Source organism: Anomaloglossus baeobatrachus, chromosome 5 (assembly GCF_048569485.1).
Source record: "Anomaloglossus baeobatrachus isolate aAnoBae1 chromosome 5, aAnoBae1.hap1, whole genome shotgun sequence".
NCBI lineage: Eukaryota > Metazoa > Chordata > Amphibia > Anura > Aromobatidae > Anomaloglossus > Anomaloglossus baeobatrachus.
Genome location: NC_134357.1, coordinates 20,657,013 through 20,674,668, shown reverse-complemented (window position 1 = coordinate 20,674,668; position 17,656 = coordinate 20,657,013). Strand labels below are relative to the sequence as shown.

Genomic DNA, 17,656 nt, shown 5'->3' with positions numbered 1-17,656 from the left:
CCGCCTTTTGCTTTGATTACTGCTTTGCACACTCTTGGCATTCTGTTGATGAGCTTCAAGAGGTAGTCCCCGGAAATCATCTTCCAACAGTCTTGAAGGAGTTCCCAGAGATGCTTAGCACTTGTTGGCCCCTTTTCCTTCACTCTGCGGTCCAGCTCACCCAAAACCATCTCGATTGGGTTCAGGTCTGGTGACTGTGGAGACCAGGTCATCTGGCGTAGCACCCCATCACTCTCCTTCTTAGTCAAATAGCCCTTACACAGCCTGGAGGTGTGTTTGGGGTCATTGTCCTGTTGAAAAATAAATGATGGTCCAACTAAACGCAAACCGGATGGAATAGCACGCCGCTGCAAGATGCTGTGGTAGCCATGCTGGTTCAGTATGCCTTCAATTTGGAATAAATCCCCAACAGTGTCACCAGCAAAGCACCCCCACACCATCACACCTCCTCCTCCATGCTTCACGGTGGGAACCAGGCATGTAGAGTCCATCCATTCACCTTTTCTGCGTCGCACAAAGACACTTTGGATCCAAAGATCTCAAATTTGGACTCCTCAGACTAAAGCACAGATTTCCACTGGTCTCATGTCCATTCCTTGTGTTCTTTAGCCCAAACAAGTCTCTTCTGCTTGTTGCCTGTCCTTAGCAGTGGTTTCCTAGCAGCTATTTTACTATGAAGGCCTGCTGCACAAAGTCTCCTCTTAACAGCTGTTCTAGAGATGTGTCTACTGCTAGAACTCTGTGTGGCATTGACCTGGTCTCTAATCTGAGCTGCTGTTAACCTGCAATTTCTGAGGCTGGTGACTCGGACAAACTTATCCTCCGCAGCAGAGGTGACTCTTGGTCTTCCTTCCTGGGGCGGTCCTCATGTGAGAGTTTCTTTGTAGCGTTTGATGGATTTTGCCACTGCACTTGGGGACACTTTCAAAGTTTTCCCAAGTTTTCTTACCGACTGACCTTAATTTCTTAAAGTAATGATGGCCACTCATTTTTCTTTACTTAGAAATTCTATTATGGCAAGAAAAAAAGCAGCTAACAGTCTATTCAGTAGGACTATCAGCTGTGTATCCACCAGACTTCTGCACAACACAACTGATGGCCCCAACCCCATTTATAAGGCAAGAAATACCACTTATTAAACCTGACAATGCACACCTGTGAAGTAAAGACCATTTCCGGTGACTGCCTCTTGAAGCTCATCAAGAGAATGCCAAGCGTGTGCAAAGTAGTAATCAAAGCAAAAAGGTGGCTACTCTGAAGAACCTAGAATATAAGACATGTTTTCAGTTGTTTCACACTTTTTTGTTCAGTATTTCATTCCACATGTGTTAATTCATAGTTTTGATGCCCTCAATGTGAATCTACAATTTTCAGAGTCCTGAAAATAAAGAAAACTCTTTGAATGAGAAAGTGTGTCCAAACTTTTTGTCCGTACTGTATGTGTATGTATAAATACACACACACACACACACACACACACACTGTAAAGTATCTTAAGCAGGGAATTTGGCTTCTTTCTCCACTTACAACAGCTCAACTACATTTGCTCAAGACAAGATGGATTACCAGCAAAGTAAGGCGTCAGGTTACCCATAATATACTCTATGGACAAGGAAGGGGAAGATGAGCACGGTAAGGAAACAAGCTTTCTAATAAGTCTTTTATCTCTTCCCAGTGCTGGATTCACACTGTTCACTACACTATACTGATTACTAATGCTGTGTAATGTCCTCCATGCTGCTGCTTCTGTCTGTGTGATAACTGAGAAAGAGCAGGAGTCGCTAATGTATATGTATGAGAGGGATCACAGCAGCTAATCTTCACTCACTAGCTCAGAATCAACTGCAAAATAAGAGACTGATCCTGCAGAGAAGAAAACTGATGAACATGCAGAGCACAAGTGATATAATTGCCAGAAATGGTGTTATATACCATGTACCCATCCACAACTATTTACTTGAAATTATAGTTCCCATTTAATAACATCTCTATGCTTATTGTCCCTAATTAGGGGACATCCTGTGGTGCTGTATGGATGAGGAAAAAAAGTTATATGATTGTATTATCGTTTGGATAGGTCAGCAATATTGCATCAGATGAGGTCAATCACCGGACACCCCAACTGATCAGCTGTTGTCAGCACTGATTGCACCGATCCGTACACTGTTTAGTGACCACTCCAATGTTTGAGTACAGTCTGTATGAGTTTTCATTCGCCCTTGTCTGTGTCATTTCAGTGGGAGTTTGTTACTGTGTTTCTGTCCTGCCCCAAGGATGGGGGAGAGGGGGGTAAGATGAGGGTTCAGACAGAAGTTAGGGTCACATTGAGGGCTCAGACCTGCCCACTATCAAGCGTACCTCTAAGATAAGGGACAGTGCAGGGTCTCAAGTCTGAGGGCCAGCCTAGGGGCCCCTGTCCTGTCATTTCATATCTTGTGACATTAGCTCAGAACTGAAGAGGAGCTAAGCTACAGTGTCCGGAAGAATCTATTAAACAGTGTACATCCTCCATGTCATAGTGGAGGAGAACCTCTTTTAAAAACACTATGGTATCATGGCTTCATCACCAAAACTCTAATTATAGATTCTCCTTGAAAAATTTTTTAGCACAAAATGATTTCAGGCCCAATTTTCACTTGCCAATGGTGGACATATTAAACGGCGCCAACTAGCTACATGATCATCAGTCTGTAAATAACCTGTTTAGAAAGAGCCACCGCGCTGCCGGTATAAGATCGCTCTGTGTGCATAGACTGTGATTGTTCTCGGCAGCTCAGGACAATGTGTTGCCAAGAACAATGATTTTTAAGCAAATGTTCCTAGGATTGTTTGTTTCCAATAATCCACTAATGTAGCTATGTTGTACTCCACTCATTGGACAATTCGAGCAGACCAACTTTGCAGCTTATGAGGTGCATAAGTGAAAGCGGTCCCCAAAAAGGAGCCATAAAATGACCTCTGTGTCATTTAGCAAGAATAGAGAAAAGCCGTAATTGAAATAACCTCAGGGCTAGGAGACTAAATATGTGGTATTATATGGTTGAAAATAGTGAATATAGTGGGTTAATACAAGAACCATAACCATAGGTCTGTCAATAATGAGAGTTATGGGAGCATACTAAGAGCTGTGATGTGATTTATGTGATTAATGAGGTTAGTCGATTAGAACATGGAAATTTATGGTATATAACAGAATTGGGTATTGATGTGTATGTACATTGACATATTGGACTATTGCCTTCTTTGTCTGATAATGCACACGCCTTTTTCTCCAGTATGAAGAATTCACTTATGTAACATGTATACGCCTTTTTCTGCAATATGTAGCGCTTTGTCTAACCAAGTATATAAAGACCCTACACTATAGTTCGGGGCCAGATAGCTAGAACACCCACTGCCTTCTCATCTGGACACCTGCGCGGCTGCTGCCTTGAAACCTGTTTCCTGTATCTGCTCTGTTGCGTACTCTAAATAAATCCTCAGCCCCTGCTTGATGAAGAATTGTCTACACCGTCTTTTTCGATATTGGTAGAGGACTTAAAGGGAACCTGTCACCTCTTTTTTGGCCTATAAGCTGTGGCCACCACCACCGGGCTCTTATATACAGCATTCTAACATGGCCAGGGGTATAACAAAAAACACTTTATAATACTTTCCTAACGGTCACGCTGTGGGCCTTATGGGCGTCTCTGTTGTCCGGTGCCGGCGCCTCCTCTTTCGGCCATCTTCGTCCTCTTTCTGCAGCCTGGGTGCATGATGCATCTACGTCATACACACTCGCCCGTCCTGCGCAGGCGCACTACAATACTTTTGTGAAGGTGGTCTGAGCTATAGCTTGTTTGTTTAAACGTAATAAGAATATCTGTGTATGTAAATCAAAATATAGATGTAGTTGCATAATTATCTGTCTATGTAGCAATTGCACAGACCTATAATATAATTCAAAGCTGTATAGTCATGAAGGGGTTACGAAGAATAAGTGAACAGATGTACAAACGATGGAAGTCTTTTAATGATGAGTAAAAGTCTTATCAGTAGTGTTCACACACAAAGAATGTACAAAGGAACAAAGAGGTGTTTTATAATATGCTGAGAGAAATTAAGGAGTGGAATACTCCTTACTCCCTATTTAGCTTCAAGGCCGAAGTGGCATTTTGTATAATTAAGTTTTCTCAAAATACACGAGTTCAGTTGATGACGCTGGCTGAAGGAGAGAACATGTGTGTGTGTTCATTGTCTGATACATTGATATATCGGCACTGATATACAGCGAATACGGCACTGGTCTCTGGATTCCCTGTATGAAGATACCATTAGCTATCTTTGCCCAAAATCTCTACCTTGACACTTTGATCTGCCCTACTCAGGGCATGTTAGAATGCCGAAAAATTGGTGACAGGTTCCCTTTAATCTCCGACACTCTCATAATCTTACAAACAACTGCTCACCTGAGCTGTTATCTGTGGGAATCTCCTCTTTGCATTGTTCATCATCCCAAAAATCGATCTCTTCTACCTTTATTATATTTGGAGAATTACTACGGTCCAAATCTTCATCCTGATTGAAAAACTGTAAAAAAAATAAATAAATAATAATTTCGGGACACAAGAAACGAAAATGATCTGGTGGTAAATAGCTGCAGGTCTTAAATTATTCCATAACCAGAAATGTGTAAGATCCAGAAAACATTTACTGTCCACAGTCAGCTCAGAAGATATTTGTATTTTCTACCTAAGAAGCATTTTTTATGCAATAGGAACAGTTTGATATATACGACCTCTATGTATCAAAGTCGGGCAAGGAGTTTTATTGGGGAATATTTCAGAACACCTACCTGATAATCCTGTAGATTCTGGGGACTGGCGCACCTCTCCGGTGTGGACCTCTTACTGGATGTCCCTGCAGGAAACACAGCCATTCAATCATTATATACAAGGATTTTATTGTTTTGCATTTTAATTTTTTCCTCCTCTCCTTCCAAGGACCATCACTTTTTTTTTTAATTTCTCCATCAATATGTGTACCACATACTGTATTGAAACACGTCAAAAAAGTCCAAATGGTGTAAAATAGAAAAGAAAACCCTCCAATTTCAATTTTTTTGCATTTTTATTTTTATAGCATTTTTAGGTCAGTACGATCGTGAATATACCAAATATATGTATATAATTTTGTGTGTATACACCAGGGGTCTCAAACTCGGCTGGGTGTATGGGCCGCACAGAGGAAAAAAAAAAATTTGGGGGGCCGCATTCTTTGCAGGACAAAGTGACATTTTTATTGGTACCATATATAATACTTTATTTGTTTTTCCACACCTTGGGATCACTGATTTGAACATTTTCACTTGTCTATTATAGCAAACGTGCACATTCTTTGTTTAAATATAAAAAAAATATATATATGTTTTTTTTTACATTTTATTCCTTTCTTGTAACTAATAGTCTTACAATTAGCACTATATAGAAATTTTGACCAATATCTTTTAGTAATGTTCCCCATCTTGTTGTAACGTGCCCATCCTTGTCCCCATCCTAAAGTAAAGTTCCCCATCCTTGTCCCCATCTTGTAGTAATGTGCCTCATCCTTGTCCCCATGTTATAGTAATGTTCCCATCCTTGTCCCCATCCTATAGTAATGTCCCCATCTTATCGTAATGTGCCCATCCTGTACTAATGTGTGTATCCTTGTCCCCCATCTTATAGTAATGTTCCCCATCCTTGTCCCCTTGTAGCAATGTCCCCATCCTATAGTACTGTCCCATCCTATGGTAATGTCCCCATTCTATAGTAATGTGCCAACCTTGTCCCCATCCTATAGTAATTTCCCCAGCCTTATCCCTATCCTATAGTAATGTTTCCCATCTTTGTCCCCTTGTAGTAATGTCCCTATCCTGTAGTACTGTGCCCATCCTAGTCCCCATGCCATAGTAATGTGCTCACCTTGTCCCCATCCTATAGTAATGTCCCCAGGCTTGTCCCCATTCTATAGTAACAATGTCCCCATCCTATAGTAATGTCCCTAGCCTTATCCCCATCCCATAGTAATGTGTGCACTTTGTCCCTATCCTGTAGTAATGAGGGGGGGGGGCAGTGACTATAACTTACCGATCACTCCGCTCACCTTCCACAGACTCTGGAGTGAAGCTGAGGGGAGCGGTCTCCGACCCCAGATCCACAGTGATTGGAGAGATCGGTCACAAGGCCGGTCTCTCCAATCAGAGCTGGGGGCGGGTGAAACTGACGTCATAGGTCGCTAAGGGGTTAATATGCCGTGCTTCACATACATACACACACACACACACACACACAAATAAAAAAAAATACACCATTCTTCTCACCTGTCCCGCGCTCCCTCATCTCTGCTTCGTGCGGCCCCCAGGCCCGTGCCCCCGCTGACTATCGCGGCCGGTGCAGGGGCCGCAGCCACTGTCTGCGCTTTATGTAAGATGATTGTATTGCCGGCGCGAGCGAGAGCGCAGAGCCGGCAAAACATTCATCTGACATAAAGCGCTTTTATAGTTCCTTCCTAGGGGTTCTGCACCTGGGATCATTTGGCCCCTTGTACTATATTCTAACACATTATTATTATTTTAGTGTATTGTGGGGAAAAAAATCATCTCATATGTAGCCCAGTCTATGGCTGGGTCCATTAGTACTGAATCTTCAAGTAGGGAAGGAATGAGCGCCTATGGGATTCATACACCTTAACTACTGTGACAGTAGCATTTAATAGCTGCTGTTAGAAGCAGGTGTCGACTGTGTCACGCAGTTGGCACCCACAGTATTTGGAGCCGGCTCAGCTAAAGATTTGGCTCCATGCACTTGACATAAATGATATAAATGATATTTATGGTGAAAGTTAAGGAGGTTAAAGGTTGTGTCTATTACCTGGTGATGTGCAGGGCGACTGCTCCTCCATCATGACGTCCTTGTACAGATCTTTGTGTCCTTCTAGATACTCCCACTCCTCCATGGAAAAATAGACGGTGACATCCTGACACCTTATAGGAACCTGACACATACAATGATACCATCATACCCCGATCCCTTCATAGCGTTACTGTATAATGTCCCAGCATTCCCAGCAGTGTCACCTCTCCAGTCAGCAGCTCAATCATCTTGTAGGTGAGTTCTAGGATCTTCTGGTCATTGATGTCCTCATGTATCCGGGGGTGCGGTGGAAGCCCAGGGATTGGGCTCATGGTTTCTCCCCATCCCTCAGGCACAGGGGCCTGACAGCGCTCACTAGAGGTCTTCTTCACCACCGTGTAAACCTGGGTATGGAGAGACACAGTAATAATCTCACTACAGACATTTCCAGAGTCCATCACCTCCTCCTGTGATGATAGATGATGATGTAAACTGTAGACACATCAAGAAAAAGCTCTGAGCACAGCGGTGTACATAAAATACATCATCTTTATTTAACATCAATAAACATGTAAGGACAAATACAAAAGAAAACAACTTAAAAACTGATGTACTAAACCATTAATGTAAATAAGTATCCCCACTTCCCAAAAAACACAAGACAAACATGGGTCCTCTCTTGCGCAAGGAACGAGAAGAAACAACAATTTTGGAATATACAACGTTCTGGTATAACACAACTGTGAAATGTTATTGAAGGGAGAACCACCACAAATCAATTCATAAAGAAAGTGAGACTAAGGGGTACTTTGCACGTTACGACATCGCTACTGCGATATCGTCGGGGTCAAATCAAAAAGTGACGCACATCCGGCGCCGGTAACGACGTTGCAACGTGTAAAGCCTAGATGCGACGATAAACGATCGCAAAAGCGTCGAAAAATCGGTGTTCTGTGTAGCATCGGTCATTTTCATAATGTCGCACCAATAGGACATACGATGTTGTTCCTCGTTCCTGCGGCAGCGCACATCGCTGTGTGTGAAGCCGCAGGAGCGAGGAACATCTCCTTACCTGCCTCCACCGGCTATGCAGAAGGAAGGAGGTTGGCGGATGTTTACGTCCCGCTCATCTCCGCCCCTCCGCTTCTATTGGCCGCCTGCCGTGTGACGTCGCTGTGACGCCGCACGACCCGCCCCCTTAGGAAGAAGGCAGGTTGCCGGCCAGAGCGACGTCGCAGGGCAGGTAAGTGCGTGTGGAGCTGCCGTAGCGATAATGTTCGCTACGGCAGCTATCACAAGATATCGCATGTGCGACGGGGCGGGTACTATTGCGCTCGGCATCGCTAGCCGATGCTAGCGATGTCGCAGTGTGCAAAGTACCCCTTAGTATACAGGGGAAATAAAAGCAAACCAGCTGGTAAGCTGCCATGTATCTCAGTATAATAATGGACATGCTGGAGATAATATGAGAAAGTCCTGATTTGAGAATGGGGAGACCATAAGACAATGTCTGGGGAAAAAAAAAGAAAAAAAAAAGTGTTTCGCTGCTCTAATGCAGCTTCTTCAGGGGGTAATAAATCAATTTTTAGTTGCCCCCTGAGGAAGCTGCACTAAAATAGTGAAACACTGTCTCTTTTAGAGCTAGTGCTTCAATTAAACTGCAGTAAATCCCAGTTGAAAGTCTAGCTAATAACCCTACTTGTTGCACTGCCTAAGGTCTAAGTAAAATTATTTAGGAAGGTAGAGCAGTGAAAGAAAGGTTTCTTTCCCTCCACAACTTGTCTATTGATCTTCCCCAGTCTTACATCAGAACTTTCGTATATCAGCTCTTATGTTTTGTGCACCGATGCTCATTTACAGCGGTTTGCTTCTATTTCACGTGGATATTTCGCACTTGCTCTATGAATTGATTTGTGTTGCTTCTCTATCCACTATCACTTTGGAGTAGGGTATGACCAGAATTTTTGCATATCCCAGTTTAGTTGCTGTAGCTCGTACCTTGCACTTAGGAGGAGCCATATTCTTTGACCCTCACACATTATTTTTTGGGGAGTGTGGATAGTGTATCAGTTTTAGGCCCTGTGTGCACTGGGAAATTTGCTTTTCTTATGAAAAATCCGCACCCTCTGGCAGAATTCCGCACCCGCGGCAAAAATCGTGGTTTTGCCACAGTTTTTCCGCAGGTTGGTCCCTGCGTTTTTTTTTACCATTAGCTATGGCAAAGACGCAGGTACCGATGGAAAAGAAGTGACATGCATGAAATTCTGCAGCAAAACCTATAGGAAAAAAACCGCAGTGTGCGCACAGCATTTTGGTTAGATCCGCGGCAAAAAACGCAGTGTGTGCACAGGGCCTTAAAGGCTTTTTATATTTTTGTCTTGTCATGTTGAATAAACCTGATATATTAGGCTGCTTTCACACTACGTTTTTTTTAACATGCGTCATGAACGTTTTTTTTGCAGCGAAAGCGGATCCTGCTTTTACAGCAAAAAAGCGCATGCAAAAGCATGTGTTGTTTTGCAGGATCCTGTCACTTTAAGTTTATGGGCGGGCATTGGAGTCATGTGATCGGGAGCCAGTGGAACTGAACGTGATAGACTGGGAGCCGGCATCTGACAGCTGCGGAGGCTGGTAACCAAGATAAACATCGGGTAACTTGCATGGATACCCAATATTTACCTTGGTTACGAGCATCCGCAGCTGCTAGGAGCCGGGCTGCCTGCTCGCTGCACACATAACCAACGTAAACATCAGGTAACTAAGAGAAGCGCTTTGCTTGGTTACCCGATATTTACCGTGGTTACGAGTGTCCGCAGCTCTCAGGTGGGGGAGAGAGAGGGGGGGAGAGGGAGGGGGAGAGGGAGGGGGAGAGAGAGACTCAGAGAGGGAGGGGGAGAGAGAGACACAGAGAGGGAGGGGGAGAGAGAGACACAGAGAGGGAGGGGGAGAGAGAGACACAGAGAGGGAGGGGGAGGGGGAGACACAGAGAGGGGAGGGGAGAGAGAAACACAGAGAGGGAGGGGGGAGCGAGAGACACAGAGAGGGAGGGGGAGCGAGAGACACAGAGAGGGAGGGGGGAGCGAGAGACACAGAGAGGGAGGGGGAGCGAGAGACACAGAGAGGGAGGGGGAGCGAGAGACACAGAGAGGGAGGGGGAGAGAGAGACACAGAGAGGAGGGGGAGAGAGAGACACAGAGAGGGAGGGGGAGAGAGAGACACAGAGAGGGAGGGGGAGAGAGAGACACAGAGAGGGAGAGAGAGAGACACAGAGAGGGAGAGAGAGAGACACAGAGAAGGAGAGAGAGAGACACAGAGAGGGAGGGGGAGAGAGAGAGACACAGAGGGAGGGGAGAGAGAGAGACACAGAGAGGGAGGGGGGGAGAGAGAGAGACACAGAAAGGGAGGGGGAGAGAGCGAGACACAGAGAGGGAGGGGGAGAGAGAGACACAGAGAGGGAGGGGAGAGAGAGACACAGAGAGGGAGGGGGAGAGAGAGAGACACAGAGAGGGAGGGGGAGAGAGAGACACAGAGGGAGGGGGAGAGAGAAACACAGAGAGGGAGGGGGAGAGAGAGAGACAGAGAGGGAAGGGGAGAGAGAGAGAGACAGAGAGGGAGGGGGAGAGAGAGAGACAGAGAGGGAGGGGGAGAGAGAGACAGAGAGGGAGGAGAAGAGAGAGACACAGAGAGGGAGGGGGAGAGAGAGACACAGAGAGGGAGGGGGAGAGAGAGACACAGAGAGGGAGGGGGGAGAGAGAGACACAGAGAGGGAGGGGGAGAGAGAGACACAGAGAGGGAGGGGGAGAGAGAAACACAGAGGGAGGGGGAGAGAGAGACACAGAGCGGGAGGGGGAGAGAGAGACACAGAGAGGGAGGGGGAGCGAGAGACACAGAGAGGGAGGGGGAGCGAGAGACACAGAGAGGGAGGGGGAGCGAGAGACACAGAGAGGGAGGGGGAGCGAGAGACACAGAGAGGGAGGGGGAGCGAGAGACACAGAGAGGGAGGGGGAGCGAGAGACACAGAGAGGAGGGGGAGCGAGAGACACAGAGAGGGAGGGGGAGCGAGAGACACAGAGAGGGAGGGGGAGCGAGAGACACAGAGAGGGAGGGGGAGCGAGAGACACAGAGAGGGAGGGGGAGCGAGAGACACAGAGAGGGAGGGGGAGAGAGAGACACAGAGAGGGAGGGGGAGAGAGAGACACAGAGGGAGGGGGAGAGAGAGACACAGAGAGGGAGGGGGAGAGAGAGACACAGAGAGGGAGAGAGAGAGACACAGAGAAGGAGAGAGAGAGACACAGAGAGGGAGGGGGAGAGAGAGAGACACAGAGGGAGGGGGAGAGAGAGAGACACAGAGAGGGAGGGGGAGAGAGAGAGAGACACAGAAAGGGAGGGGGAGAGAGCGAGACACAGAGAGGGAGGGGGAGAGAGAGACACAGAGAGGGAGGGGAGAGAGAGACACAGAGAGGGAGGGGGAGAGAGAGAGACACAGAGAGGGAGGGGGAGAGAGAGAGACACAGAGAGGGAGGGGGAGAGAGAGACACAGAGGGAGGGGGAGAGAGAAACACAGAGAGGGAGGGGGAGAGAGAGAGACAGAGAGGGAGGGGGAGAGAGAGAGAGACAGAGAGGGAGGGGGAGAGAGAGAGACAGAGAGGGAGGGGGAGAGAGAGACAGAGAGGGAGGAGAAGAGAGAGACACAGAGAGGGAGGGGGGAGAGAGAGACACAGAGAGGGAGGGGGAGAGAGAGACACAGAGAGGGAGGGGGAGAGAGAGACACAGAGAGGGAGGGGAGAGAGAGACACAGAGAGGGAGGGGGAGAGAGAGACACAGAGAGGGAGGGGGAGAGAGAGACACAGAGAGGGAGGGGGAGAGAGAGACACAGAGAGGGAGGGGGAGAGAGAGACACAGAGAGGGAGGGGGAGAGAGAAACACAGAGAGGGAGGGGGAGAGAGAAACACAGAGAGGGAGGGGGAGAGAGAAACACAGAGAGGGAGGGGGGAGAGAGAGACACAGAGAGGGAGGGGGAGAGAGAGACACAGAGAGGGAGGGGGAGAGAGAGAGACACAGAGAGGGAGGGGGAGAGAGAGAGACACAGAGAGGGAGGGGGGAGAGAGGCAGAGAGGGAGGGGGAGAGAGAGACACAGAGAGGGAGGGGGAGAGACACAGAGAGGGAGGGGGAGAGAGAGAGACACAGAGAGGGAGGGGGAGAGAGAGACACAGAGAGGGAGGGGGAGAGAGAGACACAGAGAGGGACACAGAGTGGGAGGGGGAGAGAGACACACAGAGAGGGAGGGGGAGAGAGAGACACAGAGAGGGAGGGGGAGAGAGAGACACAGAGAGGGAGGGGGAGAGAGAGACACAGAGAGGGAGGGGGAGAGAGAGACACAGAGAGGGAGGGGGAGAGAGAGACACAGAGAGGGAGGGGGAGAGAGAGACACAGAGAGGGAGGGGGAGAGAGAGACACAGAGAGGGAGGGGGAGAGAGAGACACAGAGAGGGAGGGGGAGAGAGAGACACAGAGAGGGAGGGGGAGAGAGAGACACAGAGAGGGAGGGGGAGAGAGAAACACAGAGGGAGGGGGAGAGAGAGACACAGAGCGGGAGGGGGAGAGAGAGACACAGAGAGGGAGGGGGAGCGAGAGACACAGAGAGGGAGGGGGAGCGAGAGACACAGAGAGGGAGGGGGAGCGAGAGACACAGAGAGGGAGGGGGAGCGAGAGACACAGAGAGGGAGGGGGGAGCGAGAGACACAGAGAGGGAGGGGGAGCGAGAGACACAGAGAGGGAGGGGGAGCGAGAGACACAGAGAGGGAGGGGGAGCGAGAGACACAGAGAGGGAGGGGGAGCGAGAGACACAGAGAGGGAGGGGGAGCGAGAGACACAGAGAGGGAGGGGGAGAGAGAGACACAGAGAGGGAGGGGGAGAGAGAGACACAGAGAGGGAGGGGGAGAGAGAGACACAGAGAGGGAGGGGGAGAGAGAGACACAGAGAGGGAGAGAGAGAGACACAGAGAGGGAGAGAGAGACACAGAGAAGGAGAGAGAGAGACACAGAGAGGGAGGGGGAGAGAGAGAGACACAGAGGGAGGGGGAGAGAGAGAGACACAGAGAGGGAGGGGGAGAGAGAGAGAGACACAGAAAGGGAGGGGGAGAGAGCGAGACACAGAGAGGGAGGGGGAGAGAGAGACACAGAGAGGGAGGGGAGAGAGAGACACAGAGAGGGAGGGGGAGAGAGAGAGACACAGAGAGGGAGGGGGAGAGAGAGAGACACAGAGAGGGAGGGGGAGAGAGAGACACAGAGGGAGGGGGAGAGAGAAACACAGAGAGGGAGGGGGAGAGAGAGAGACAGAGAGGGAGGGGGAGAGAGAGAGAGACAGAGAGGGAGGGGGAGAGAGAGAGACAGAGAGGGAGGGGGAGAGAGAGACAGAGAGGGAGGAGAAGAGAGAGACACAGAGAGGGAGGGGGAGAGAGAGACACAGAGAGGGAGGGGGAGAGAGAGACACAGAGAGGGAGGGGGAGAGAGAGACACAGAGAGGGAGGGGGAGAGAGAGACACAGAGAGGGAGGGGGAGAGAGAGACACAGAGAGGGAGGGGGAGAGAGAGACACAGAGAGGGAGGGGGAGAGAGAAACACAGAGAGGGAGGGGGAGAGAGAAACACAGAGAGGGAGGGGGAGAGAGAAACACAGAGAGGGAGGGGGAGAGAGAGACACAGAGAGGGAGGGGGAGAGAGAGACACAGAGAGGGAGGGGGAGAGAGAGACACAGAGAGGGAGGGGGAGAGAGAGAGACACAGAGAGGGAGGGGGAGAGAGGCAGAGAGGGAGGGGGAGAGAGAGACACAGAGAGGAGGGGGGAGGAGACACAGAGAGGGAGGGGGAGAGAGAGAGAGACACAGAGAGGGAGGGGGAGAGAGAGACACAGAGAGGGAGGGGGAGAGAGAGACACAGAGAGGGACACAGAGTGGGAGGGGGAGAGAGACACACAGAGAGGGAGGGGGAGAGAGAGACACAGAGAGGGAGGGGGAGAGAGAGACACAGAGAGGGAGGGGGAGAGAGAGACACAGAGAGGGAGGGGGAGAGAGAGACACAGAGAGGGAGGGGGAGAGAGAGACACAGAGAGGAGGGGGAGAGAGAGACACAGAGAGGGAGGGGGAGAGAGAGACACAGAGAGGGAGGGGGAGAGAGAGACACAGAGAGGGAGGGGGAGAGAGAAACACAGAGAGGGAGGGGGAGAGAGAAACACAGAGAGGGAGGGGGAGAGAGAGACACAGAGAGGGAGGGGGAGAGAGAGAGACACAGAGAGGGAGGGGGAGAGAGAGAGACACAGAGAGGGAGGGGGAGAGAGGCAGAGAGGGAGGGGGAGAGAGAGACACAGAGAGGGGAGGGGGAGAGAGAGACACAGAGAGGGAGGGGGGAGAGAGAGACACAGAGAGGGAGGGGGAGAGAGAGACACAGAGAGGGAGGGGGAGAGAGAGAGACACAGAGAGGGAGGGGGAGAGAGAGACACAGAGAGGGACACAGAGAGGGAGGGGGAGAGAGACAGAGAGGCAGAAAGGGAGGGGGAGAGAGACCGAGAGAGGGAGGGGGAGGGGGGACTGATCACCCGAGGCTGGTTTCTGGGCATGCTCAGTAGAGCAAGCAGGATCCTGTCTATCAGCATGCCAGCGTTCACATGCGTTTGCATGCAGTATAGTCAGGATCCAGCAATTTGCAGTATTTGGACACAGCTCAAAACGCTACAAGTAGCGTTTTTGAAAAATGTTAAAAAACTGCAAGTTGCTGGATCCTCAGTATGCCGCACGCAAACGCAGGAGAACGCATGTTGACGCGAGTCCATTACAAATGCATTGAAATGAAAACGCATTTGCACTGGATCCGTTTTTGCGTTAAAAAAACGTTCAGGACGCATGTTAAAAAAAACGTAGTGTGAAAGCCGCCTTATACTGTATGTACACGGCTGGTTTTTCAGTTTCCGGTATCCGCGTTTCCTTTGCGGCACCCCTTCCCTTCCACACTCCTGATGTTTAGGAGATTGATGTAAGGTGACGTCGGCAGAACCTCTCACCTCTCCTGTGAGCTGGAAGAGGATCTCCAGGGTGAGGTTCATTAACCTCTCCGCCATCTTGTCTCTGTCCTTATTCATCCTTAATGGGGTCAATCAGGAAATGATCTAAGCAGGATCCTATATTGTAGCAACCTGAATGGAAAGAAGATGAGTGAATGCAAGTTATAAAAGAAATATGGCATAAAAATACAATTACAAGAGATGGTGCAGGAGTAAAAAAACAGCAATTTTTTTGCATTTCCTACCTTTTCATTCACTAAGTCACTACGTGGCCGGGGCTGTAATAAAATCTCACCCTGACCAAGTCACTTAACAGGGGACCGAAAACCTGACGGACAAACAAAACTGTCGTTCGTCAGGTGCAATGATCTTTTTCACAAAGATCATCGTTCTCGGCAGCACATTGTTCTGTTAAGAAGTCACAATAATGACCGGATAAATGCTGTAAATGCCTATGCAGGAAAAATAAAGTCTTGTGTGTTGCTAAGCATGAGACTTCTCCTGTATTCCGGCACAGACTTGTATTTCTAATTGAGCGGTAGATGCACTATAAAATCTCATCGACAGGGGGAAAGTCTCTGGTGCCGGACTCTGCACTCCGCGGCCTTGCTCTGCTCCCCTGCATGAGATACAACAGACACAACCGGTCAGCTCTTTATTCTGTATGTTAGAATGGAGCAGGTTTTCATGCAGTCCCATGTAAAGCCACAGATTCGAAAACGACAAATATTGTATAATAATGAAGCACACCTATGTATTAGTGTCCAATTTGTCAATGTTTACTAGGGTAAGATAGTGGGGATATTGTGCAGACCTATGTACAGATCCATATATCAAACATGTAATGTGTAGAGATGTAGCAGAGCTGAATTAACACATAATGACCATATCATGTCTCCTAAGAAGATTACATAGGACTGCAGAAGATTTAGCACAAGAATGCATCCCCAAAATTAAATGTAAACAGTTCAGCTCTGCTACATCAGCACGAATACAATGCAATCTCCATGACTGGACCGTGCTCTCTCATAAAAAGTTACTACTCTCCCTTCCCTCATAAAAAAAACGAACAAGCAATTTCCTATCCATTAGAATGGGGAATAATTTTTTATATTGCTGGGTCGGACCACTGGGACCCCCAGCAATGCTAATGATCCCCACAAATAGGATTCTGAAGCCACGCCATGAATGGAGAAGATGTGTGCAGAGGCAGAGCATGCGCAAAGGATGAAGCAGTGGCCGAGCACGCGAAAAGAACGAAACAGTGGCCGAGCACGCGCAAAGGACAAAGCAGAGGCCGAGCACGCGAAAAGAACGAAGCAGAGGCCGAGCACGCGCAAAGGACAAAGCAGAGGCCGAGCACGCGCAAAGTACAAAGCAGAGGCCGAGCACGCGCAAAGTACAAAGCAGAGGCCGAGCACGCGCAAAGTACAAAGCAGAGGCCGAGCACGCGCAAAGTACAAAGCAGAGGCCGAGCACGCGCAAAGTACAAAGCAGAGGCCGAGCACGCGCAAAGTACAAAGCAGAGGCCGAGCACGCGCAAAGTACAAAGCAGAGGCCGAGCACGCGCAAAGTACAAAGCAGAGGCCGAGCACGCGTCCGTGTTCAGCACGTTTCGTGCGTGTGCGTTTTTACACTAGCGATCATATTTTTATTTTTTTTTAAATTAAATTCAGTATACTTACCTTTTTTCATGATGTTCTCAGTCATACTTACATTGGCGCTCGTTTTTTTTCTTCCCCCGGCTCTTACCGCTCCCCGATCACCAGCGCTGCGAGGAACAGCTGTACAGAGAATGCGCGGCAACAATTACTTTGAATATGCCGGCCGCTCATTAATCAATCTCGTATTCCCTGCTTTCCCCCACCCACAGACGCCTGTGATTGGTTGCAGTCAGACACGCCCCCTACGCTGAGTGACAGGTGTCTCACTGCACCCAATCACAGCAGCCGGTGGGCGTGTCTATACTGTGCAGTAAAATAAATAATTAAAAAAACCGGCGTGCGGTCCCCCCATTTTAATACCAGCCAGATAAAGCCATACGGCTGAAGGCTGGTATTCTCAGGATGGGGAGCCCCACGTTATGGGGAGCCCCCCAGCCTAACAATATCAGTCAGCAGCCGCCCAGAATTGCCGCATACATTATATGCGATAGTTCTGGGACTGTACCCGGCTCTTCCCGATTTGCCCTGGTGCGTTGGCAAATCGGGGGTAATAAGGAGTTATTGGCAGCCCATAGCTGCCAATAAGTCCTAGATTAATCATGTCAGGCGTCTCCCCGAGATTCCTTCCATGATTAATCTGTAAATCACACCCCGAACAATCCTTTATTAGAAATAAAAAACACAAACATATACCCTGGTTCACCACTTTAATAAGCCCGAAAAAGCCCTCCATGTCCGGCGTAATCCAGGATGGTCCAGCGTCGTTTCCAGCGCTGCTGCATGGAGGTGACCGGAGCTGCAGAAGACACCGCCGCTCCTGTCAGCTCCACACAGCTAATGAAGGCAATAGCGCGATCAGCTGTATTCAGCGTTGGCCGCGAGTAACCTCAGTGACAGCTCAGCTGATCGCGCTATTGCCTTCATTAGCTGCGTGGAGCTGACCGGAGCGGTGGTGTCTTCTGCAGCTCCGGTCACCTCCATGCAGCAGAGCTGGAAGCGACGCTGGAACATCCAGGATTACGCTGGACATGGAGGGCTTTTTCGGGCTTATTAAAGGGGTGAACCAGG

At 49.0% G+C, this 17,656-nt stretch overlaps 1 protein-coding gene across 1 annotated transcript in view; it reads right to left on the bottom strand.

The window, feature by feature from the left end:
- LOC142310665 (uncharacterized) overlaps window positions 1-17,656 on the bottom strand; it is a 47,839-nt gene that overhangs the window by 8,606 nt on the left and 21,577 nt on the right. Inside the window, exons 2-6 of the mRNA XM_075348248.1 lie at window positions 14,925-15,056; window positions 7,097-7,276; window positions 6,891-7,014; window positions 4,835-4,899; window positions 4,449-4,569 (exon numbers count right to left, since the gene is read on the bottom strand). Coding sequence (XP_075204363.1) covers window positions 4,449-4,569; window positions 4,835-4,899; window positions 6,891-7,014; window positions 7,097-7,276; window positions 14,925-15,002 — 568 coding nt within the window. The 5' untranslated portion in view covers window positions 15,003-15,056. The remainder of the gene's footprint in view (window positions 1-4,448; window positions 4,570-4,834; window positions 4,900-6,890; window positions 7,015-7,096; window positions 7,277-14,924; window positions 15,057-17,656) is intronic.